The sequence below is a fragment of the Eublepharis macularius genome, chromosome 14, assembly GCF_028583425.1.
Source record: "Eublepharis macularius isolate TG4126 chromosome 14, MPM_Emac_v1.0, whole genome shotgun sequence".
Lineage (NCBI taxonomy): Eukaryota > Metazoa > Chordata > Lepidosauria > Squamata > Eublepharidae > Eublepharis > Eublepharis macularius.
Window position 1 is genome coordinate 65,473,581 of NC_072803.1, and position 18,224 is coordinate 65,491,804.

At 48.4% G+C, this 18,224-nt stretch overlaps 1 protein-coding gene across 1 annotated transcript in view; it reads right to left on the bottom strand.

Annotated features, from left to right (window-relative positions):
- VAV2 (vav guanine nucleotide exchange factor 2) overlaps window positions 1-18,224 on the bottom strand; it is a 305,666-nt gene that overhangs the window by 26,935 nt on the left and 260,507 nt on the right. Inside the window, exons 9-15 of the mRNA XM_054997449.1 lie at window positions 16,252-16,351; window positions 15,289-15,384; window positions 12,893-12,961; window positions 8,991-9,077; window positions 7,750-7,835; window positions 3,221-3,353; window positions 42-151 (exon numbers count right to left, since the gene is read on the bottom strand). Coding sequence (XP_054853424.1) covers window positions 42-151; window positions 3,221-3,353; window positions 7,750-7,835; window positions 8,991-9,077; window positions 12,893-12,961; window positions 15,289-15,384; window positions 16,252-16,351 — 681 coding nt within the window. The remainder of the gene's footprint in view (window positions 1-41; window positions 152-3,220; window positions 3,354-7,749; window positions 7,836-8,990; window positions 9,078-12,892; window positions 12,962-15,288; window positions 15,385-16,251; window positions 16,352-18,224) is intronic.

The window sequence follows — 18,224 nt, forward strand, 5'->3', positions numbered from 1 at the left end:
TAACTAAATAAATACATAAATAAAAGTCCTGAGATGCTCACATAGCCATTTGAAATTGCTCCATCCACTTCCTCTTCATGTCTTCCGTCTTGCAGAAAAACTGGAAGCCCTGCTTGCCTTGAAGGTGAGTTAGGTAGAACCCGTATGACCACTGCAAAGGGAAATGAGAGACTGTGACACGCCACCAAGTGAGGGGAGGGTGCTGATGCCAAATGAGCAATCAAGCAGGTGACAAAGAGGTTCAGAAGCCAGGTTTATGCGGACAGAGAAAGCCCGCGAGGTCTCAGAGCCACTGACTGAAGCTCATTCAAGCTCCCATTTACCCAAGCAGGGAATCTTAGCATGTGTTAAGCTCTCTGGCTTTCCACTGGCAAATGCCTCCTTGGATGGAAAGCAATGCTTGCAGGAGTCATATCAGGGGTTGTGGCAGTGGGAAATGGACTGCAACCTGGCTGCATGTTGCCGTTTGGAAGGAAGGATCATGAAGTGATTCTAGCCTGGTGACATTCATTGCAATCCTAAGCATGCTTTCTCAGAAGCAGGTCCCACTTTGTACAGTAGAGCTTACTGACCAACGCATGTGCAAGGGAATGCAGCCTTAATTATGATTCCACCATGAACTCACAACTTAGAGGATCTTCAGGCAAGCTGCTCTCTCTGGGTCTTATTGGAGATATGGGGGGAAATGTCCCCCTAGCCTATTTATTTATTTATTTATTTGACTTTTAGCCTGCCCTCCCCTCAAGCGGGCTCAGGGTGAGTCACAACAAGGATAAAACAGTAAATATAAACACATTTACAGCAATGAAACCAATAAAACCACATAAAACTACGGCACCCCCCCCCCAATTGCGGCTCATTCTGTTTGTCCCTGCCAAAAACCATGCAGAGGAGGGGATTTTTTTGCTGTTCTGGTCGAATCATGGGTGTTGTCCAGGCTAAGAGGGGGTGTGTGTCCGAGGTCTGAGCCCCAGCCCCCAGACTTGACAAGAGGGAACAGCAGGGGACAAAAGGGTGGCAGCAACCCCACCCCCCAAGCCGGCAACCAGGGCCAGAACCTACCTACTCCAGGGGGAAGGGGTAAAAGGCCAGAACCTCAGAGGGGTGGAGGGGGCAAGGAGAGACCAGCCAGTCCCACCTTCCAGGGGGAAGAAACCTGGCAGGGAGAGGAAGCAGCCTCTACAGCCTAGAGCCACACCATGGCTAGAAGACAGCAGCCTGGCTCAGGAGTTGCTAGAAGCCAAGCCTCTCCAGGGGGGGCTGCCACAGGCATTCTGGGGGAGGAGATGGGTAGCCCCGCCCAGCATTGCTGAGCTGGCAGCGCAGAAGCTGGCTAAGGCAGCACCTCATGAGCAAGGCCAGGCAAGCCCAATAGCACGGAGGCTGGCTGGGGCAGCTCCTCGTGAGCAAGGCCAGGCAAGCTCAATAGCACAGAGGCTGGCTGGGGCAGCTCCTCGTGAGCAAGGCCAAGGAGCCCTCAGCTGGGGATGGCTTGCACTCAACCCCACCCTACCAGCAAAGCAAAGGAGCCCAGGAGGGATTAGTGGTTGGAGGGAAACACCTGGAGGGACGCACAGCTGGGCCCGGTCAGGAGAAGGAACAAGCCTAGAAGGAGGGCGGGGCAGAGAGAGGAAACCCTATAAAGGGTGGCTGGGAAGAGCTCTGGGGTGGTGGGTGTGAGTGAGGAGTGATGATGTGGAGTGAGAGCAGTAGAATGCAAGGGTGGAGGCTTGGAGGAGATGAAGGAGGACGCAGAGGGTAAGCAGGCCAGGTTGAGCAGGCCAGCGAGTGGACTGAGAGGGAGTCTGGGTGAGGTATACCGCCCCTCCTTCCACAGAGCAGGGTCCTGCAGAGTCCCTGGCCCCCCTGTGACGTCAGGAGCAGACTGCCCAGTGCCACGCCCAGCGGCAGCCGCGGCAAGCCCTGACAGGTGTGTGTGTGTGGGAGGGGGGGTACTCTATAGGTCAAATACAGGATTACCCAAACAAGGCACACGGAGTGCTTTGAGCATTCTACAGGGCTTAGTAAGGGCCACCTATTATTAATGCACTGTGTTCTCTAAAGGAAAAGACCGTCTGCACGGATGTGGGGATGATGCTTACCATTTTCCCGTGAGACTGGGCAGCATGAGAGAGGAAGACAGAGTTCATTAACATGCAGCTAGCCAGTGCCTGCAGCTCTGACGTGGATCCCAGGAGTGAAAAGACCTTGCCCCACCACCCTCCCAGAAGGTGAGTAAAATAAGGAGAACCATTTCCCACGATGCCCTCAGAGCCACTTGCTAACCCATTCACTTGTCAGAACCCAGAGAAGCAGGAGGTGGGGAAAGTCTGGAAACTGAGTTAGCTAATGATTCACATAAATAGCAGACCTGCTTTGGAATTGTACTATTTTAGGTTATAGGCTGTGGATTACATGGCACCCGGAAAGCTGGCACATCCAGGAATAAACGAGGCTGGGCCCTCTCTCCCACACTGGCACACACCTCGGGTGGAGGTGCAGCCAGTAAGGTGGACCCCCATGCAAATATGTATGTATGTATGCATGTCATTTATAGTAAAGTCTGAAGCCCACGGATCGCCAATTTACCAAAGGTTACGGGCATGCCTTGAAATATTGTCACTTGATAAATGAAATAACTATATTGGGGCAGAGTCATTCCACTCTTTGCCTGCCCAGGATGGAATGCAGAATCCATTATAGATACCACCATCCAGAATTCATGCTGCTCTCTGCCAAACCTGTGCGGAGTAGGCCCCAAAAGTCTGCTCGTGCCTGTTATTCCCCCACACTGCCTCTGACTTCGCACCTGCCAGTCCCTGGCCCAGTTTCGTCAGCCTTGCTTCCTTCCTCACTTACCTGGGCTGCTTTGTGAAATTCCCCTTGGCTGGCTCCTCTGATCTGCCCAGGCCACTTGGCTGACCCAAACCAGCTCCAATGTGTGCCTCTCACATGAACGTAGGAGGCTGCCTTGTAGTCGTGTAATCAGACCAAGGGTCCTTCAAGGTCAGTACTGTCGACTCAGACGGCCAGCGGATGTTTTTCACATCACCTACTGCCTGGTCCTTTTACCTGGAGATGCCGGGGACTGAGCCTGGCACCTTCTGCATGCCAAGCAGGTGCTCTTCCACTGAGCCACAGACCCTCCACAAGGAAGCTGCTCCCTCTGCTGCCAGGAAACAGCTCCCACGCGACTGCAAGATGCTCCTCATCCGCTTACCTTCTTTATGTCCTTGTTGTTTGTGGGGTCATCAGTCATCTTGTATGAGAGCAACTCAATTATGTCCTTCTGCTCATAGCTGTAACCTTTCCTCTTGCAGACAATCACCACTTTATCAAACAAAAACAAATACCTGCCCAAAAAAGCAAACACACAAAACCATCCAAAGTCCAGACTTGAAGGGACAGGCCTGCAAAGAACTTTTAGACGGGTCGTCCCTTCCTCCCTGAGAATCCTAGTTCTGTGGCAGGGACCTGTTCTTCGCCCAACTGCCATCACCAGGATACTCCAGGGGGAGTCCAGATGGTTAAACTGATATGACAGTTAGATAAATGTTTAGTACAGAGAAGGACTGGAATTTTTTACAAAGCAGAAACTGAGTGAGCTCAGATCCCTCTCACTAGAAAGTGACAGAAGTCTGTTCCAATCCCTGTTGTCTGGAAAGGTACATCTGATGCCTGGAAGCTTTGGGTCAAGATACTGGGAAGAATCCTCTCTCCCCCCCAGTCAAGTCCAGACGGGATCCTCAGCACCCCCACATCTCACTGCACCTAGGCACAAAGACCTCCGCAGTGAGGAAAACGTAACAAAAAAGTTCACTCTTTGCCCTCAATGGTCTGAGTGTGTGTGTCTTTCAAATTAATGCATAACTGTTTTGATAACATATAAAGTATTTTGATATTGACAAAAATTGACAAAGACCAAAATTGTGTGTGTGAGAGAGAGAAAGAGAGAGAGTGTAGTAAAGACTTGAAGCAACTACTAATGAAGGTTAAAGGAGAAAGTGCCAAAGCAGGATTATAGCTGAACATCAAAAAGACAACCGCAATGACTATTAAGGAATTACATAATTTTAAGGTTGACAATGAAGAAATTGAAATCGTTCAAGCTTTTCTATTCCTTGGCTCAATCATCAACCAAAAGGGAGACTGCAACCGAGGAATCACAAGGAGGTTGAGACTTGAAAGGACAGCCATAAAGGAAACAGAAAAGATCCATAAGGATAAGAAAGTGTTGCTGGGGTCCAGGATAATCCAAACTATGGTATTCTCCATTACTACGGTGTTTTCCGCATGGTCACTTTACAGCGTTTCAGAATCTATTCTGCTTCCCATGTTCTCCAGAGTTCCACACGTGCAAGGCAGTCATGGGAAGCAGAAACAGTTTTTCCCCTGTGCGATTTTTTTTGAAGCCACTGCCCAGTCGCTGCTGCCGCGTGTTATGTCCGTGCAGAATCAAAAAGTCCCATTCTGCTTCTCGTGCCCCCCTCTCCTTCTCCCTGGAAGCTGATTGGTCTGTCCACAGGTAACCACTCCCACACTCCTCAGCTCTCTGAACTCCTTTTCCACCATTTTTATCAGTAAAGCAAGGTATGGGTCATAAGGCTGTTTCTCTGTTCAATTCCTTCCTCCAAGGTATGCACATGCTCTCTTATTTATTTTTTTTCAAAGCCAGGAATAAGTCCTAATGTTGTTGCTTATTCCCTTCTGGCTTTAAAAGACAGGAAAGGACTGAATGTCTTCTTTTCCCTTCCTCCCTTGGAGGTATATGCACATTCTCATTTTTTTTTCTAAGTCAGGAATGAGGGTTACATGGCTGCTTTTCCCTCCCTCCCTGTGGTCTGCAAAACAAAGAGGCAAGGAAGTTGCCAGGAAGGATGAAGCAACCACATTTTAACCCTTTACTGGCTTGGCTTTAAAAAAAGTGGAACATGTACAAAAAGTTCATGTTTCCCCCCAGAACTCCACCAATTGCCTCTCCAGTGGGCACAGGACAGCCCAGTCACCAAATACAGGGACGGGGGGTGGGGATGGGCTCCAACGTTGCAATGTTACAATACTAGCAAAAAAATTTTAAAAATGAGATCAGCTCCAGACCCCACAAAATGTGGCTCCAAACAGATATAGCTCAACTCATCAGCAGACACCAAATTGTCTCGAGGTCACGCAGTGCAGAATGATGGGACCCCGAGCCATTTCAGCACCAATCAGCATAAATGCTCAGCATCACCGGCTTAAAGTGTCCCTTGTGGAATGAGCCTATGTGTGGATGTAAAAGCTGAACAATGAAGAAAGCTGACAGGAGGAAGTGGATTCATTTGAAATGTGATGCTGGAGAACAGTTTTATGGATACTATGCACAGCCCAAAAAGACAAACAAGTGGGTTCTTGGTGAAATCAAGCCCGAATTCTCTCTAGAAGCATAAAATGATAAACTGAGGTTATCATACTTTGGTCACATCACTGGAAAAGACAACAATGCTAGGAAATGTTGAAGGCAGTAGGAAAAGAGGAAGACCTAACATGAGATGGATTGACTCAATAAAGAAAGCCATAGCCTTCGGGTCGCAAGACCAGAGCAAGGATGTCAATGACAAGATGTTTTGAAGGTCACACCCTTGAAGACAGAGATAGAATTCACTGAGAGCACACACTGGAAAAAGTGTGTAGATTTGAATATGATTTAACATGGATAAATGCCAGGTTCTGCACATTGGTAACAAAAATGGAAAGCATGTATACTGGATGAGGGATACACTTCTGGGCAGCAGTGCGTGTGAACAAAATCTTGGAATGTGGGTGGATGGGAAGCTAAATATGAGCACTCAGTGTGATGCAGCAGAAAAAAAAGATGAATGCAATCTTGGGATGTATCAACAAAGGTGTAACATCCAAATCACAGGATGTCATTGTCCCACTATATACTGCATTGGTCAGGCCCCATCTGGAGTACTGTGTGCAGTTCTGGAGGCCTCACTTCAAACAGAATGTGTCATGTCTGCATATAGCCCTGCCATGATTGTGTGGTTGTTATGTCACTGATGCCACAGTATATTGAATGTTTGATGCTAATATGATGTATTCTCTCCTCTGCCATGTTCTTTCCATATTATAACTGTTATTTCTCCAGGCCTTCTAACTAGAGGGGGCGTCTCATGTTATCTCACAGGACTATGCGTCTCCCAGCCAGAGATGACCTTGGAGACTCCAGACGCCTGCTACTTTGCTCAGACGCTGGGAACCTATTATTGTGTACTCATTGTTTAACCATAACTAAAAAGGGTTCTCACAGGACTCGTGTAGAGTTCTGCGCCCCAAATCCTGACAGTTATTTGGGAGCGGGAAAATCAAGTATAACAATACCTATCTGCTTTGCCTTGTCACTTCTACCAAGCTCCGTGATGGAGTTCAGACCTGAACTGTAAAGATCCTAATAAAGCTTTTCTACTGGAATCAATGTGTGTTCACTGGAGAGGGGCTGAGGGATCTACCTGCCAGGAACTGACATGATGTGGCCAAATTGGAAAGAGTGCAGAGGGGAGCAACAGGATGCTCAGGGGCCTGGAGACCAAACTCTGTGAGGAAAGACTGGGCGGCCTGGGAATGTTCAGTCTGGAGAAGAGGAGGCTGAGGGGAGACATGATTGCTCTCTTTAAGTATTTAAAAGACTGCCACTTAGAGGAGAGAAGGGAGCTGTTCCTGTTGACAATACAGGAAAGGACTTGAAACAATGGGTTTAAACTATAGGAGAGAAGGTACCAGCTGGAAGTTAGGAAAAACTTCTTTACTTTAAGAGTAATTCAGTAGTGGAATTGGCTGTCTGAAGATGTGGTGGGTCCCCCCTCATTGGCAATCTTCACGGAGTGGCTGGACAAATACTTCTTGGGGGTGCTTTAGGCTGTTCCTGCATTGGGCTGGGGGTTGGACTAGATGGTCTGTAAGGTCACTTCCAACTCTATGATTCTATGATTCATTAATCTGTAAGGTTACCAGAAGTCAGAAGGAATTTGACAGCACATAACATGCACATACCAAAGGTTTGTTGGAAAGGAACAGGCTGTTTAAAGGTTTAAAGCTATTTTCTGCTGACTTCGTAGGTGCCATTCCCGTGAAAATACTGCAGGAACGGCCTGTGAGGAGTATTAAAATGCACTTTTTGCAGGCCAGCCCATGGAGCCAACCTGGAAGCTGCAATCGGTCTGAAATTAAGCCACTTGTCTTGCAGCTGAGGCAAACTACAATGCCTGTAACGTGCCAGTCCTGAAGGCTTTACATTGGCCACTTATTTGTTTCCAGGTTGAATGGGAGGCACTGGCTTTAACCTTTTATACCTGGGCTGTCGTGCTTGAAGTTCTCTTAAACCTTAAAACAGTCTTTTCAGGGCCCCTCAGTAACATAAACTGGCTAGCCAGCTGTTTTTTGTTGTTTTCTTGAGCTTTGCTGATTTGATTTTTCCATTACTGTGGGATATCTTGTGATAGAATACTAAGGACAGAAATTTTGATGGTTTATTATATGCGCGCTCGTAATTTCTGTAAGCTATCTTGAGTTCCCAGAAAAGAGACAGATGGGGTAAAGGTTTTTAAACAAACAAAACAGCACAGAGTTTGTTTTAAAGGAGGGAAAGGGATGGGGGAAGAATCACTTTGATTCCATTAGTGGTATAAGAAGCATTAATAATTTGGATAAGAGGCAAAGACAGTCACTCCTTTCCCGCCCCCGGCCACGGGATCCCATTCGCCCCCTCACCTGTCCTGCTTCGTGTGGTTCACTATTGACCGAACCTTCAGCTCGCCGTCAATCTTTGGCCTTCCATATTCTTCCAGTTTCACTGGCTGCAGGTTAAGGTAAGAAAGTGTTAACATAATCCAATGTGAATGGAAACGTTCCCTTTTTAAAAGAAAGTCTTCAAAAATATGAACAGGCTGCCAAAAAGAGGGAAGTCAAGCAGAGGGCAAGAAAACTGGCGTGTTATTTGAAGAAGGCTTAATTTGGGGTCAGGCCATCCCCCCTGTCCGTCTTTTAGGGAACGTCTTATCAAAAGAAGCGCACTGATGAATGTCTTCTGCGGAGTCAGGGCAGGTCAGGCTTCTCAAGGGGTGCCTGACTTTTTGCCAATTGTGTTTTGATCCTTGTCTGCTAACTTGGGTCGTCCACACATCTCTGTGGCTTGATTCACACGACCTATTAGCAGCCCTTCCTCCCAGGATAGAAGGCGGCTGTGCTCTGGTCATAAAAAAAGACGACCCCATGAGATAATTCCCTGATCATGAAAAATTCAAACAAAAAAGAGGAGTATGCCACAGTAAAGCAGTTGAGTGGAGCTCTCCTGTAAGAAGCTGCACTGAGGCTGACTGCCAGGGGTTTCGAGCCCTTCGTCCCCTGTGGGGGAAAAGTACCTGGTTGAATGAACACGAACACTCTCTCTCTCTCTCTCTCTCTCTCTCTCTCTCTCTCTCCCAGTTCACCGTTTATGCAGGAACAGCTGACTCTAAACCTGGCTTCAGACTTTGGCTGAGCCCAATTGTTCCTGTTGTAAACAGCATCCACAATAGTATCTGCTTGCAAAACAGAGGTCTGTGTGCAGGCGAGGAAGGTGCCAGCTGGGCACCGGGCAGCAGGCCGGTCTCAGCTGGGGTGAGCCAGCCCTGCTCTGGGGTTTCTCTTTTGGCCTTGACAATATCATTCTCTGTGCTTCTGCTGCTCCCTACTTCTTGGGCACTCTCGCACCCAAGCCTCATACCAGGCAAACTGCAAGAGAGGGCATGGGGCAAGTTCTTGAAAAGCCTGTCCCTATTCTGCTTCCTGTACATTTTAGGAGATATCAGAATCATGACCACAAAGGGTCCCAATACTGAGACAAACAGATCCAGGAGTGGGATTTTTCCCAGAGCTCCTTTCCCCCAACAGCCCCTGCATTGCCGCCAGGACAGAATCAGGTGCTATTGTCAAGGGATGACAGAAAGCCCCAAAGCAGTTTCCCAACTCACCAAGTTCTCTATAGAACTCTGAAATTCACTTATTTTCTTCAGCGTCTCTTTGTCTCGCTTGACTTCATTTATGTACATGGCCAAGTCCTGAGAAACAAAGCAAAATAAATGGTGATATGTGGCAAGGGTGGGAGCAGATGAATGCTGCTGATACTGCAATAAGGAAAGGGCACTGGACCGACAAGCAAGGCTTGGAAGGTGTCCAATTAAAGGGTCTGGATTCTACATGTTCACTTTCACTACCTGCTTCAGGACATCTCCCTAGGTGAGGGTCCTATCAGATTAACAAATGTGGATGAGCTGGGATTTTCTTGGCACTGAGAACTGAAGATCAGGGGTCTCACTACAAGAGACAAGCAAATGAGTAAAGAACGTACCCAAAATGCCATGGCTTAAAGGCGGTGGGGAGGAGGAGAAGAATGGTGGGTGACCGAAGGGTCGAGCAGCAGCCCTTCCCCTCTTGGCTTCCCTACTCCCCATTGCTCCTCCACAACCCTCGTTTTCTCTAGCAAAAGTTGCTGCCTGAGCTTTTCCAAGCATTTCTGCATAGCTGCCAAGACAGTTAAAATACAAACCACCTCCTGATTCTCAGGACTGGATTCCTAAGATTCCTAAGATTCCCCCTCTCATGAAAATTCAATTTATATGAAAAATTATAATAAGTGTTTATAGAATATTTTCTGATACAAATATCTAGGTTTTCCTCTGATGCCTTCCTCCTCCTCCTCCTCCTCCTCCTCCTGCTTCTCTGAATGGTGGTAACAGACTATTACAAAACAATTACAGAGGCTAGAAAAGATTTTACAATGGGTAGATGTATGGAAATATAAGCTCAGGTGTACTATTAAAATTAAAACATAGTTCCGTATCTTTTCTCCTTGCCAAACTCTTGAAAACACTAACCCTGAAAGATGGACTCTTGCGAAAGAAAGAGCAGCATCACCACCACACGCACACACGCACACACACACACACACACACACACCGCCTATCTTAATCAAGGTGAGCACAGCAGAGCCAATCTGGTTCCCTGGGCACTACAAGTGGCAGCATGATCCATAAGGTGCCGGCCCAGAATCCCTTGCAGTGTGACAGACAACAGTGGAACGCTCACGTCACCTCCCTAACAGAAGGACGGGGGCATTCGCCACAGTGCTGATGATCCAGAACAATTCTTTCTCTCAGCCCCAAAGGCTCCCCCTGCCTGCTTTCCTTGCTGAACTTTGCTGGCTACTTTACAGAGCAACCACAGGCACGGCAGAGCGTCGTATTTCTGCAACAGACACAAGCAGCACGAATGAAGGATATGTATGGCTCATAAGCATAGGAGCCCTCATGGGCCAACGTCTTGTGCATTCAGGGGTCACGTTGGCCACGCAGGCCCTGTGTGTTTGCTGCAAAGAACACCAGGGCAGCTGTCATAGATGCCTGTCTGCATATCTGCCATGAATGTATTCTGCGTTGTGTGCTGGCCCTCTGAGGGCATGAGAAGTTTCTTATTGAAGTTAAGACAATAGGTTATCTCACAAGTATTTACTTTTTCTTTCCCGGTGCCTCCAGCAGGTGTCCTTGAAGACCGGCTGCGGCTGGCGTGAAATGTATCCTTCTTGGGAACTGAGACGATTTCAATCTTTGCTCTGTCTAGCCTAAACCTAGCTTTTCCTCTTCACCCCCCCCCCCCGGCTCTTTCGTGCCTAAAACTTTAACGGTCCCTATCCTGATGGCAGGAACTTTGCCTATAACTAACATCACCAACCTCATTTATGTAACTTCTGCCAATTCAGCTGTCTGAGCACCTTGATGGATCTCTAATGAAGTTACTTCAACCAATACACCTGTGTGTTTGCTGTGGAGGACTTGGGGATCCTACCTGCCAAGGACTGACGGCAGCCATGGCAAACACGCATGGCTGTGTGCAAGTTCCACCATATCCTGGCATGAGAAGATCAAGATCATGACGACCAGAAATACTTGCTCCTTTTTATTCTATAACGCCTTGCCTGATAAGGACTTCTGGGGAATGAAAGCTTGCATACCTGTTATGCGTCACTGGGTTGGCCCTAATAAAAGGTAGTGCCTTTTTGCGTGAAAGGGCACGCCATGGCACTATAATGCTCCTAACATGCGCAAGAGGGCTGAAGATAATACAAGGATTACAGCGTAGACTTTTGAATCTTTTATATGCATCCATTCCCCAACTGAGCACTGCGAGGGAAAAAAGCACCAAGAACAGGCTCAACACCCCCCTAGCCCCCGCCCCATGACTTCCTGTTCAGGACTGCCTGCCTTCTACTGAGGGCACACATTTCTGCAGGACTCTATGCTGGGAGTGACCAACCGATCAAATCACTCCCAATTCAGGGAGGCCCTACTGGGCAGATGCATGTCCTGTGCCACCCTTCAAAGGGCCAAATGCAAGCTAGGGAGAAATGGGGGGCACTTTGCTCCTGGACAGAAGAGGAGGAGGAGGTTGGGGCAGCCAAGGAAAAACCGCAGTCCACTCTCCTCTCCTTACACTCTGAGGCCAGCCAATGGCTTTGCAAAGTGAGGTGTGCCAGCCCAGGGCCCCAATTCTGACGCCTCAGTGCCCCCTCGCTTTTTTGTTTGGTTTTCCTGTTTTGACATGTTTGGTCGTGTGATGTTTCTGGTGAATTTTTGTTTGTTAGTAGGTTGCCTTAAGACCCAGTTGCTGGCTGGGAGACTGCAGCACACAAACGAATAAAATGCCCAGATAAATAAATAATCCACTCTTCAGCATGCTAAAGAGCGAGGGATGGCAGTTCTGAGAAGGGAAGCGCCGGGCTGCTGCCTGACCACAAAGGCCAGCCCTTTTCATCCTGCTTCTGCAAGCGGCAAGCTGCTCAACAGCCCTGCAGGCTCACAGTGCAGAAGTACAGGAGCCGGCCTCAGGGCCCCGGGCAAAAAAGCACACTGAATGGGCCAGCTAAAGGAGCCCTCAGCCAGCCAGGCTGACGTGCCCGGGTCAGGCCGCACCTGGAGTATTGTGTGCAGTTCTGGAGGCCTCACTTCAAAAAGGATGTGGCCAAAATCGAGAGGGTGCAGAGGAGAGTGACGAGGATGATCAGGGGTCTGGAGACTGAGCCCTACGAGGAAAGGCTGAGGGCCTTGGGAATGTTTAGTTTGGAGAAGAGGACCTTGAGGGGGGACATGATTGCTCTCTTTAAACATTTGAAAGGCTGTCATTTGGAGGAGGGTAAGGAGCTGTTCCAGTTGGCAGCAGAGGATAGGACGCGAAGCAACGGGCTTAAATTACATGCTGGATATTAGGAAGAACTTTTTCACGGTCAGAGTAGTTCAAAAGTGGAATCAGCTGCCTAGGGAGGTGGTGAGTTCCCCTCACTGGCAGTTTTCAGGAAGAGGCTGGATGAATATTTGTCAGGGATGCTTTAGGCTCATCCTGCAGTGGGCAGGGGGTTGGACTAAATGGTCTGTAAGGCCCCTTCCAGCTCTGTGATTCTGTGATTCTATGTCTCCTGTGATTCTGCAGGGGAGCAAGATGCAGCATCCAGCACAGGGTTCAGACTCCTAACATGAAAAAAGCAACCCTGAGCTGAGGCAAAGGGCTCGGACTCCTTCCTCCATAGATTGACCAGCAACAGAGACCTTGGCACGGCATGGCACGGCACTCACCTGACCTGCTCACCCTTATGCATGTGCCACAGAACAAGCAAATGAGGGGATCCTTGCCAGAGCCTCTGCTGCAATCCAAGAGCTTAAAGATCCCTTGGCTCGGCTCCCAGAGTGGAGTGCCATGGCCAGAAACAGTGCAGATGACCACTTAGCCCTTGCTCAAGTCAAAATATGGCCCTGGTGAAAAATCAGTTGCCAACCAGGCCTCTCAGGACTGGTCCACTCGGGTGCTGTATCAAGCCACTCCTTACCTGCATTGCTTCCAGGGCTTCCTTGAGTTGCTGCTTTTCTGGCCGATCAGATGAATGGCTGAGAAGCTCCTGAAAGACAATTGCAGTCTGTTAGCAGCAGTCCCACCTGGTTGCTCTGCTCCATCTGCACTCAAGAAGCCACAGCCGCTCCTCAGTGACACGCCAATTTCAGCCACAGAATTGCTGGGGGAGGGAGAGGTGGTGGTTGTGGGTTGCACCCATGTGCTGTTGGGAAAGAGTGGGTGAGCTCTCTTCTGCCACATCATCACTGGGGAGTTTTGATGCTCCAGCGAACAGGAATTTCATACATAATCAGATTATTTGCAAGCTTCTTTCACATCCAATATTTGCCTCTCGTGGCTCAGAACGTCGAACTAGCTGGGGTCACAATGCACTTCAAAAGACTCTTGTGCCTTGGAACAGCAGTCATTACATTGCTGCCATTTTAAGAGGGGAGAAATTGGAATCAAAGGGGAAACTGCTGGAAACTGCACAAGTTCAGGGAAGGGCCGTGCCTCAGCAATGGAGTAGCCGCTTGGCACACAGAAGGTCCCAGGTTCAATCCCAAGGATCTCCAAATCACTATGGAAGTTTAAACAACTCAAGATGCATTCAAATGTCACTATTAGCACAAATCCTGCTTGTTGCTGACACACGGACATCTGGTTCCGTCCTTCTTGCACAGAGCATCCCAGGGAGAAACGAAGTCTGGTTACTTGATAGATACGAATGCACATGCACAACAGAGTTGGCTTTTCACCAGGATTCTCAGTGAAAGAAGAAATTGGGGAAGGAGCAAGCCATCCACATGAGCACACCAACAAACCTGTCCTGGTTTAGTACAGCTCACTGAATCCAGCTAAAGCGCCTTGTGGCACCTGAAAGACTAACAAACGTGTTGAGGGAAAAGTTTTTGTACGTCAGCCAGTCTCTGCCCTCCCACCCCCGGTTCTGGCTCACAAGAGCTTCTGCTGCCATAGACATGACAGTCTTTCAGGTGCTACAAGGCACTCCGTTGCTTTGGCTGCAACAGACTCCCAGGGCTGGCCCCTCTGGAATCTGTCCTGATGCAAAAAGAATTCAAAGCCCCCCTCCGGACCAGGCACAATGAGAACAGAACCAACCTGACTGCCGTTGCCTGCAGGCACTTGAAGAGCTACTCAGGTGTTCAGGATTGTGGCCCCGTATAGGAAAGGGGATCTTGTCCCCATCCCTTTGGCTAGGCCAGGGCGGAAGAGGCCTCCAGCAGAGTTGTTCCAGGCGTAAGTGTGAGGTGCTTGGCCTCTTTTGCCAGCTGAGGCCCTCCATCCTCCAGCTTGGGCTTCCACACACAGGCCTGGCAGCTCTCCTTGGACCCACGCCCGGTCTCTTCCCACATCCCTTTGCCTCTCCATCTTATTTCCAGTTCCTCCCTCCTTGGCTGCAGCTGCCTCCACTCTCGGATTCTCGGCCAAGGGCAGATCCAGGGGCCTTTCAGATGCTCTTCTGGGCAAGCCCGCCCCTCAGCCTTTTTCTCAACTCACCTTGAACATGCCCTTTGTCCATCTGGTCATGATGATGACTCTGTGGCCATCGGCCATGCTTGCTGGAGCTTCCGCTTCAAGTGAGCTGGCCCTGGCTGGCTTTGGCGGCCTGGAATCCCTTTCTTCAAGGGAGCCAGTCTTGACTGAGCCCCAGAACCCATCTCATCAGTGGGGGGGGGCACCTTCAGGATGGCTGGAGAGGAGAGGACCTCCAGAGAGGCACAGAGCCCCTTTCTTTCAGCATTGTATAGGCATCGCTGTATCTCATGCATCAGGTTATGAGCTGCTGAATGGGGTGGGAAGGCAGGCTGCTGGGTCAGGTCAAAAGCTACCAAACAAGCAGCCAGCAGAGATGCCCCAGGAAGGCTGAGAAGCAAGGCAAGAAGGAAGCAGCTGTAGCGGCTTCAGACTCCACTGCTGTGCTTGCTGTAGTTTAACAAGATTTTAATGGTGCAATCTGTTTGCTTTGCAGAATACTGTAATGCAACATTTCTCTTAGGCTACAGCACCATACATTTATGTTGGAGCAAGGCTTGAAAGAACTGAATTATGAGAATACAAAAAGTCAGAGGCTGCCTCTGCTGTAGGCACCTGCCACTCAGAGCGACACAGACCCCGATCCGCCCCAGCCCTTCATCAGGTCATGATCATGGCGGTTTCTGAGGAATGGTTTCATCAGGCAACGCCCTTTCCCTGAATTCAGATGTTACCACAGAGGAGGACGAACTCCTCTTTGACTATTTTCTATAACATTCTGTGTCATCCCAACGTGGTCGTTCCTCTGCCCCTAAACTAAAAAGTAGAAAGAAGGAGCTCCAGCCATCAGCTCTTGTGCATGAGGGCAGAGGAGTCTCTTTGGCACAGCTGGCTTACTTTCAAGAGGAGGTGATACTTCAAGACCCGTTGCATCGGCACCACCAACAGGTCCTGCAGCTTGAACTTCCCATCCTGAACTTTTAAAGTACATTCCTTAAAGGGGAAACGAAACAAAAAAGAAAGGAATTCATTCATTTGCATTCCTACTCCAAAGTTTCCCAAAAGGAACTCCCTCACTCCACATAAACATATGTGCTGATTGCAAGAGGAAGGGATGGAGTGTGGGAAATTACAGCACCATTAGCAGTTGGCCGAACGCAACACCACGACCACATGACAGAATCACACTGGTATGTGTCAGGAGCAAGTGGGACTAGAACCAGCGGCCTCCCGATTTGCATTGCAGGGCTGCAGACAGCTATGCTATCCTTCAAGGCAGCCCAGAATCCTATCTAGGAATCAGGGGGTTCTTGTTCAGGTTTTGATCCTTTTCCACTCCTGGGAATTGAAGTTTCAGATTATTCAAAGTTTGTAAATTTCAACAGGGTGCAGGAACAGAAAGGGGGGGGGGCTGTTCTCCTGTAACTGCAGATGATCTTCAGACTACAGTGATCAGTTCCTTAGGAGAAAATGGCAGTTTCAGAAGGCATACTCCATGGTATACCATAGATACTAGGTGAAATCCCTTCCCTCCCCAAGCCCCATCTTACCCATGCTCGCCCCCCCCCCAGGAATTTCCCAACCTGGAATGTCAACCCTAACTATTGCAGACCCATTTCAGAGCCCAGGATCTGCTGCCCGGGGTGCAAAAGGGTGCCAAAAACACAACCCAAAGCTGGCATGCAGGCCTGAGTTTTTTGGAGTTCAGCATCATCACTAACTAGGGAGGTGTATGGAGGGAGACAAGCAGTCAGGAGTTCAGACAGCCAATCTGGGAAGACGCAACAGCTCAGGGCAAGCCGCAAACAAAGAGCACGAGACAGAAGGCAGGGCTGTGCCCATCATCCCTCAGCTCATCACCTCAACTTTCTGCCGGACGTCCTCACGGTTAGCCATGAGCTGATTCAGTGTGGTCTGTGCATATTCCATGCGGCTGCAGTATTCACCATATATCAAAAGCCTGCAGTGGGGAGGGAAGAAACAGTAAATACAACCTTTGCCAACAGCTAGTCTGGCTTGTTTTTGCACTGCACCATTCAAGGCTATCTGGCCTCTGGTGGGGCCAATGCCACACAAAAGCACCAACCCTTTCCCAAAGTATAAAGAAGGATGAGCTCAGGCTCCGGAAGGCCTCACCATACGGGCAGAGCTTTGGGGGCTTTCATGACATGTCAGCTGCCTGCAACATGTGACATTCATGCTTCATGCTGGAGTTTCACGGCTGCCTCAACAACTCATTGGCCAGGCTAGGATGTGCCACCTCCCCCCCCTGCCCCCCGCCCCCCACACACATTCCCTTTTAAGATACTGCACGGTCCAGGGGCAGAACGTTCGTTTGACCCCTCCCCCCTTTTCACTGCACAGTCCCAGTCATTTCTTTCTGCTGGAAAACACTACTACAGAAATACATATTTTCTTTACAAAACCCATTCATACTTGACAATTTAATACATCTATAAGTTAAGATTTTATGCTTTGAAAACTGAAAGGGAGGGGAGCCCTTTGGCTTTACTTGTGAAATGCACAATCTCCTTCAGCAAACAAAACACCCTTTGTCTCATTGAACTTTGGACTGCAAGTTTTTAGGATTCTGGAAAGAAACACTGGCCATGCTGCCATTCGGCCCAGCCACATTCCCTGCTACTAGTGGATGTTGGGGCCAAGTGTATGTGTGAGTGGGTGGGTGTGATTGCTCCATATTGTGATGCCACACTCCATCAGGCCATCCGCCAAGCTGTTTGTCTTCCTGGGGATGTGAGGGAAAGGAGAAGTAAAGGACAAAATGGGTTGCATGTTTTTTTAATAAGTTTTTTATTTATTTCAAATAATAAATTCATACATAAACACATAAAACATGAACTGTATCATATAATCAACTGATTCTTATCTCTGCAGTAACCCACTGCTTACATGAACCTAAACACAACATCTAAATCCTATAAAAGAAAGTATCACCAATTATGGTTGTTGTGGGTTTTCTGGGCTGTATTGCCGTGGTCTTGGCATTGTAGTTCCTGACGTTTCACCAGCAGCTGTGACTGGCATCTTCAGAGGTGTAGCACCAAAAGACAGAGATCTCTCAGTGTCAGTATCACCAATTAAATTGTATATCTATATAAAACTTGCATTGTTCTAAACTTTTTCACTTCTATTTAAATATCTTTCTGTCTTCATATTGAATAATAATTGCTCTTAATTATTCTTAATATTCAGCTATATAATCAAAATATGTTCAATTTTTCTTGGAATTCTGAAATTGGCCTATTATGTATATAAGATGTTAATTTTGTCATTGACACATATTCATATAGCGTATTCTTCTGTTTTATCAAACCTGAACATTGTTCTGCCTTCCATTTTACTGCATACAGTATTCTTGCCGCAGTCATATTTGAATATTTCACTATGTAATTTTCTAATATAACTTGGTAAAACATTGTCAGGCCTGGCTAGAGGACTCTCTCAGACTCTCCACCTCATCAGATACAGCTGTATAAGTTGAAGGTCTTTATTAGGAATCCATACTAGTAAAGCATGGTACAGAGTAATTGCCTGGAATGCCAAAGCCAATTCTTCCCTGAGAGGTCATACCTCTAGTCCCCTCCCCCCAGTCCAAACAAGAGTCAGTTGAAGTAGGCACAAAAGTCCTGAAAGAGAGGCAGAGCTGAAATTCCCAAGGTCTGTTCCCAGACACGCCTTTCCAGCTGCACTCGGCTGAAGCAAAGTGTAGCCAAGATACAGTGAAGGGGGAAAGCTACCCCACTACTCAACCCCTCAGTAGAAATACATTCACAGGTATGGCAGGCAGGCTGGCTTGCCTGCCGGACATTATT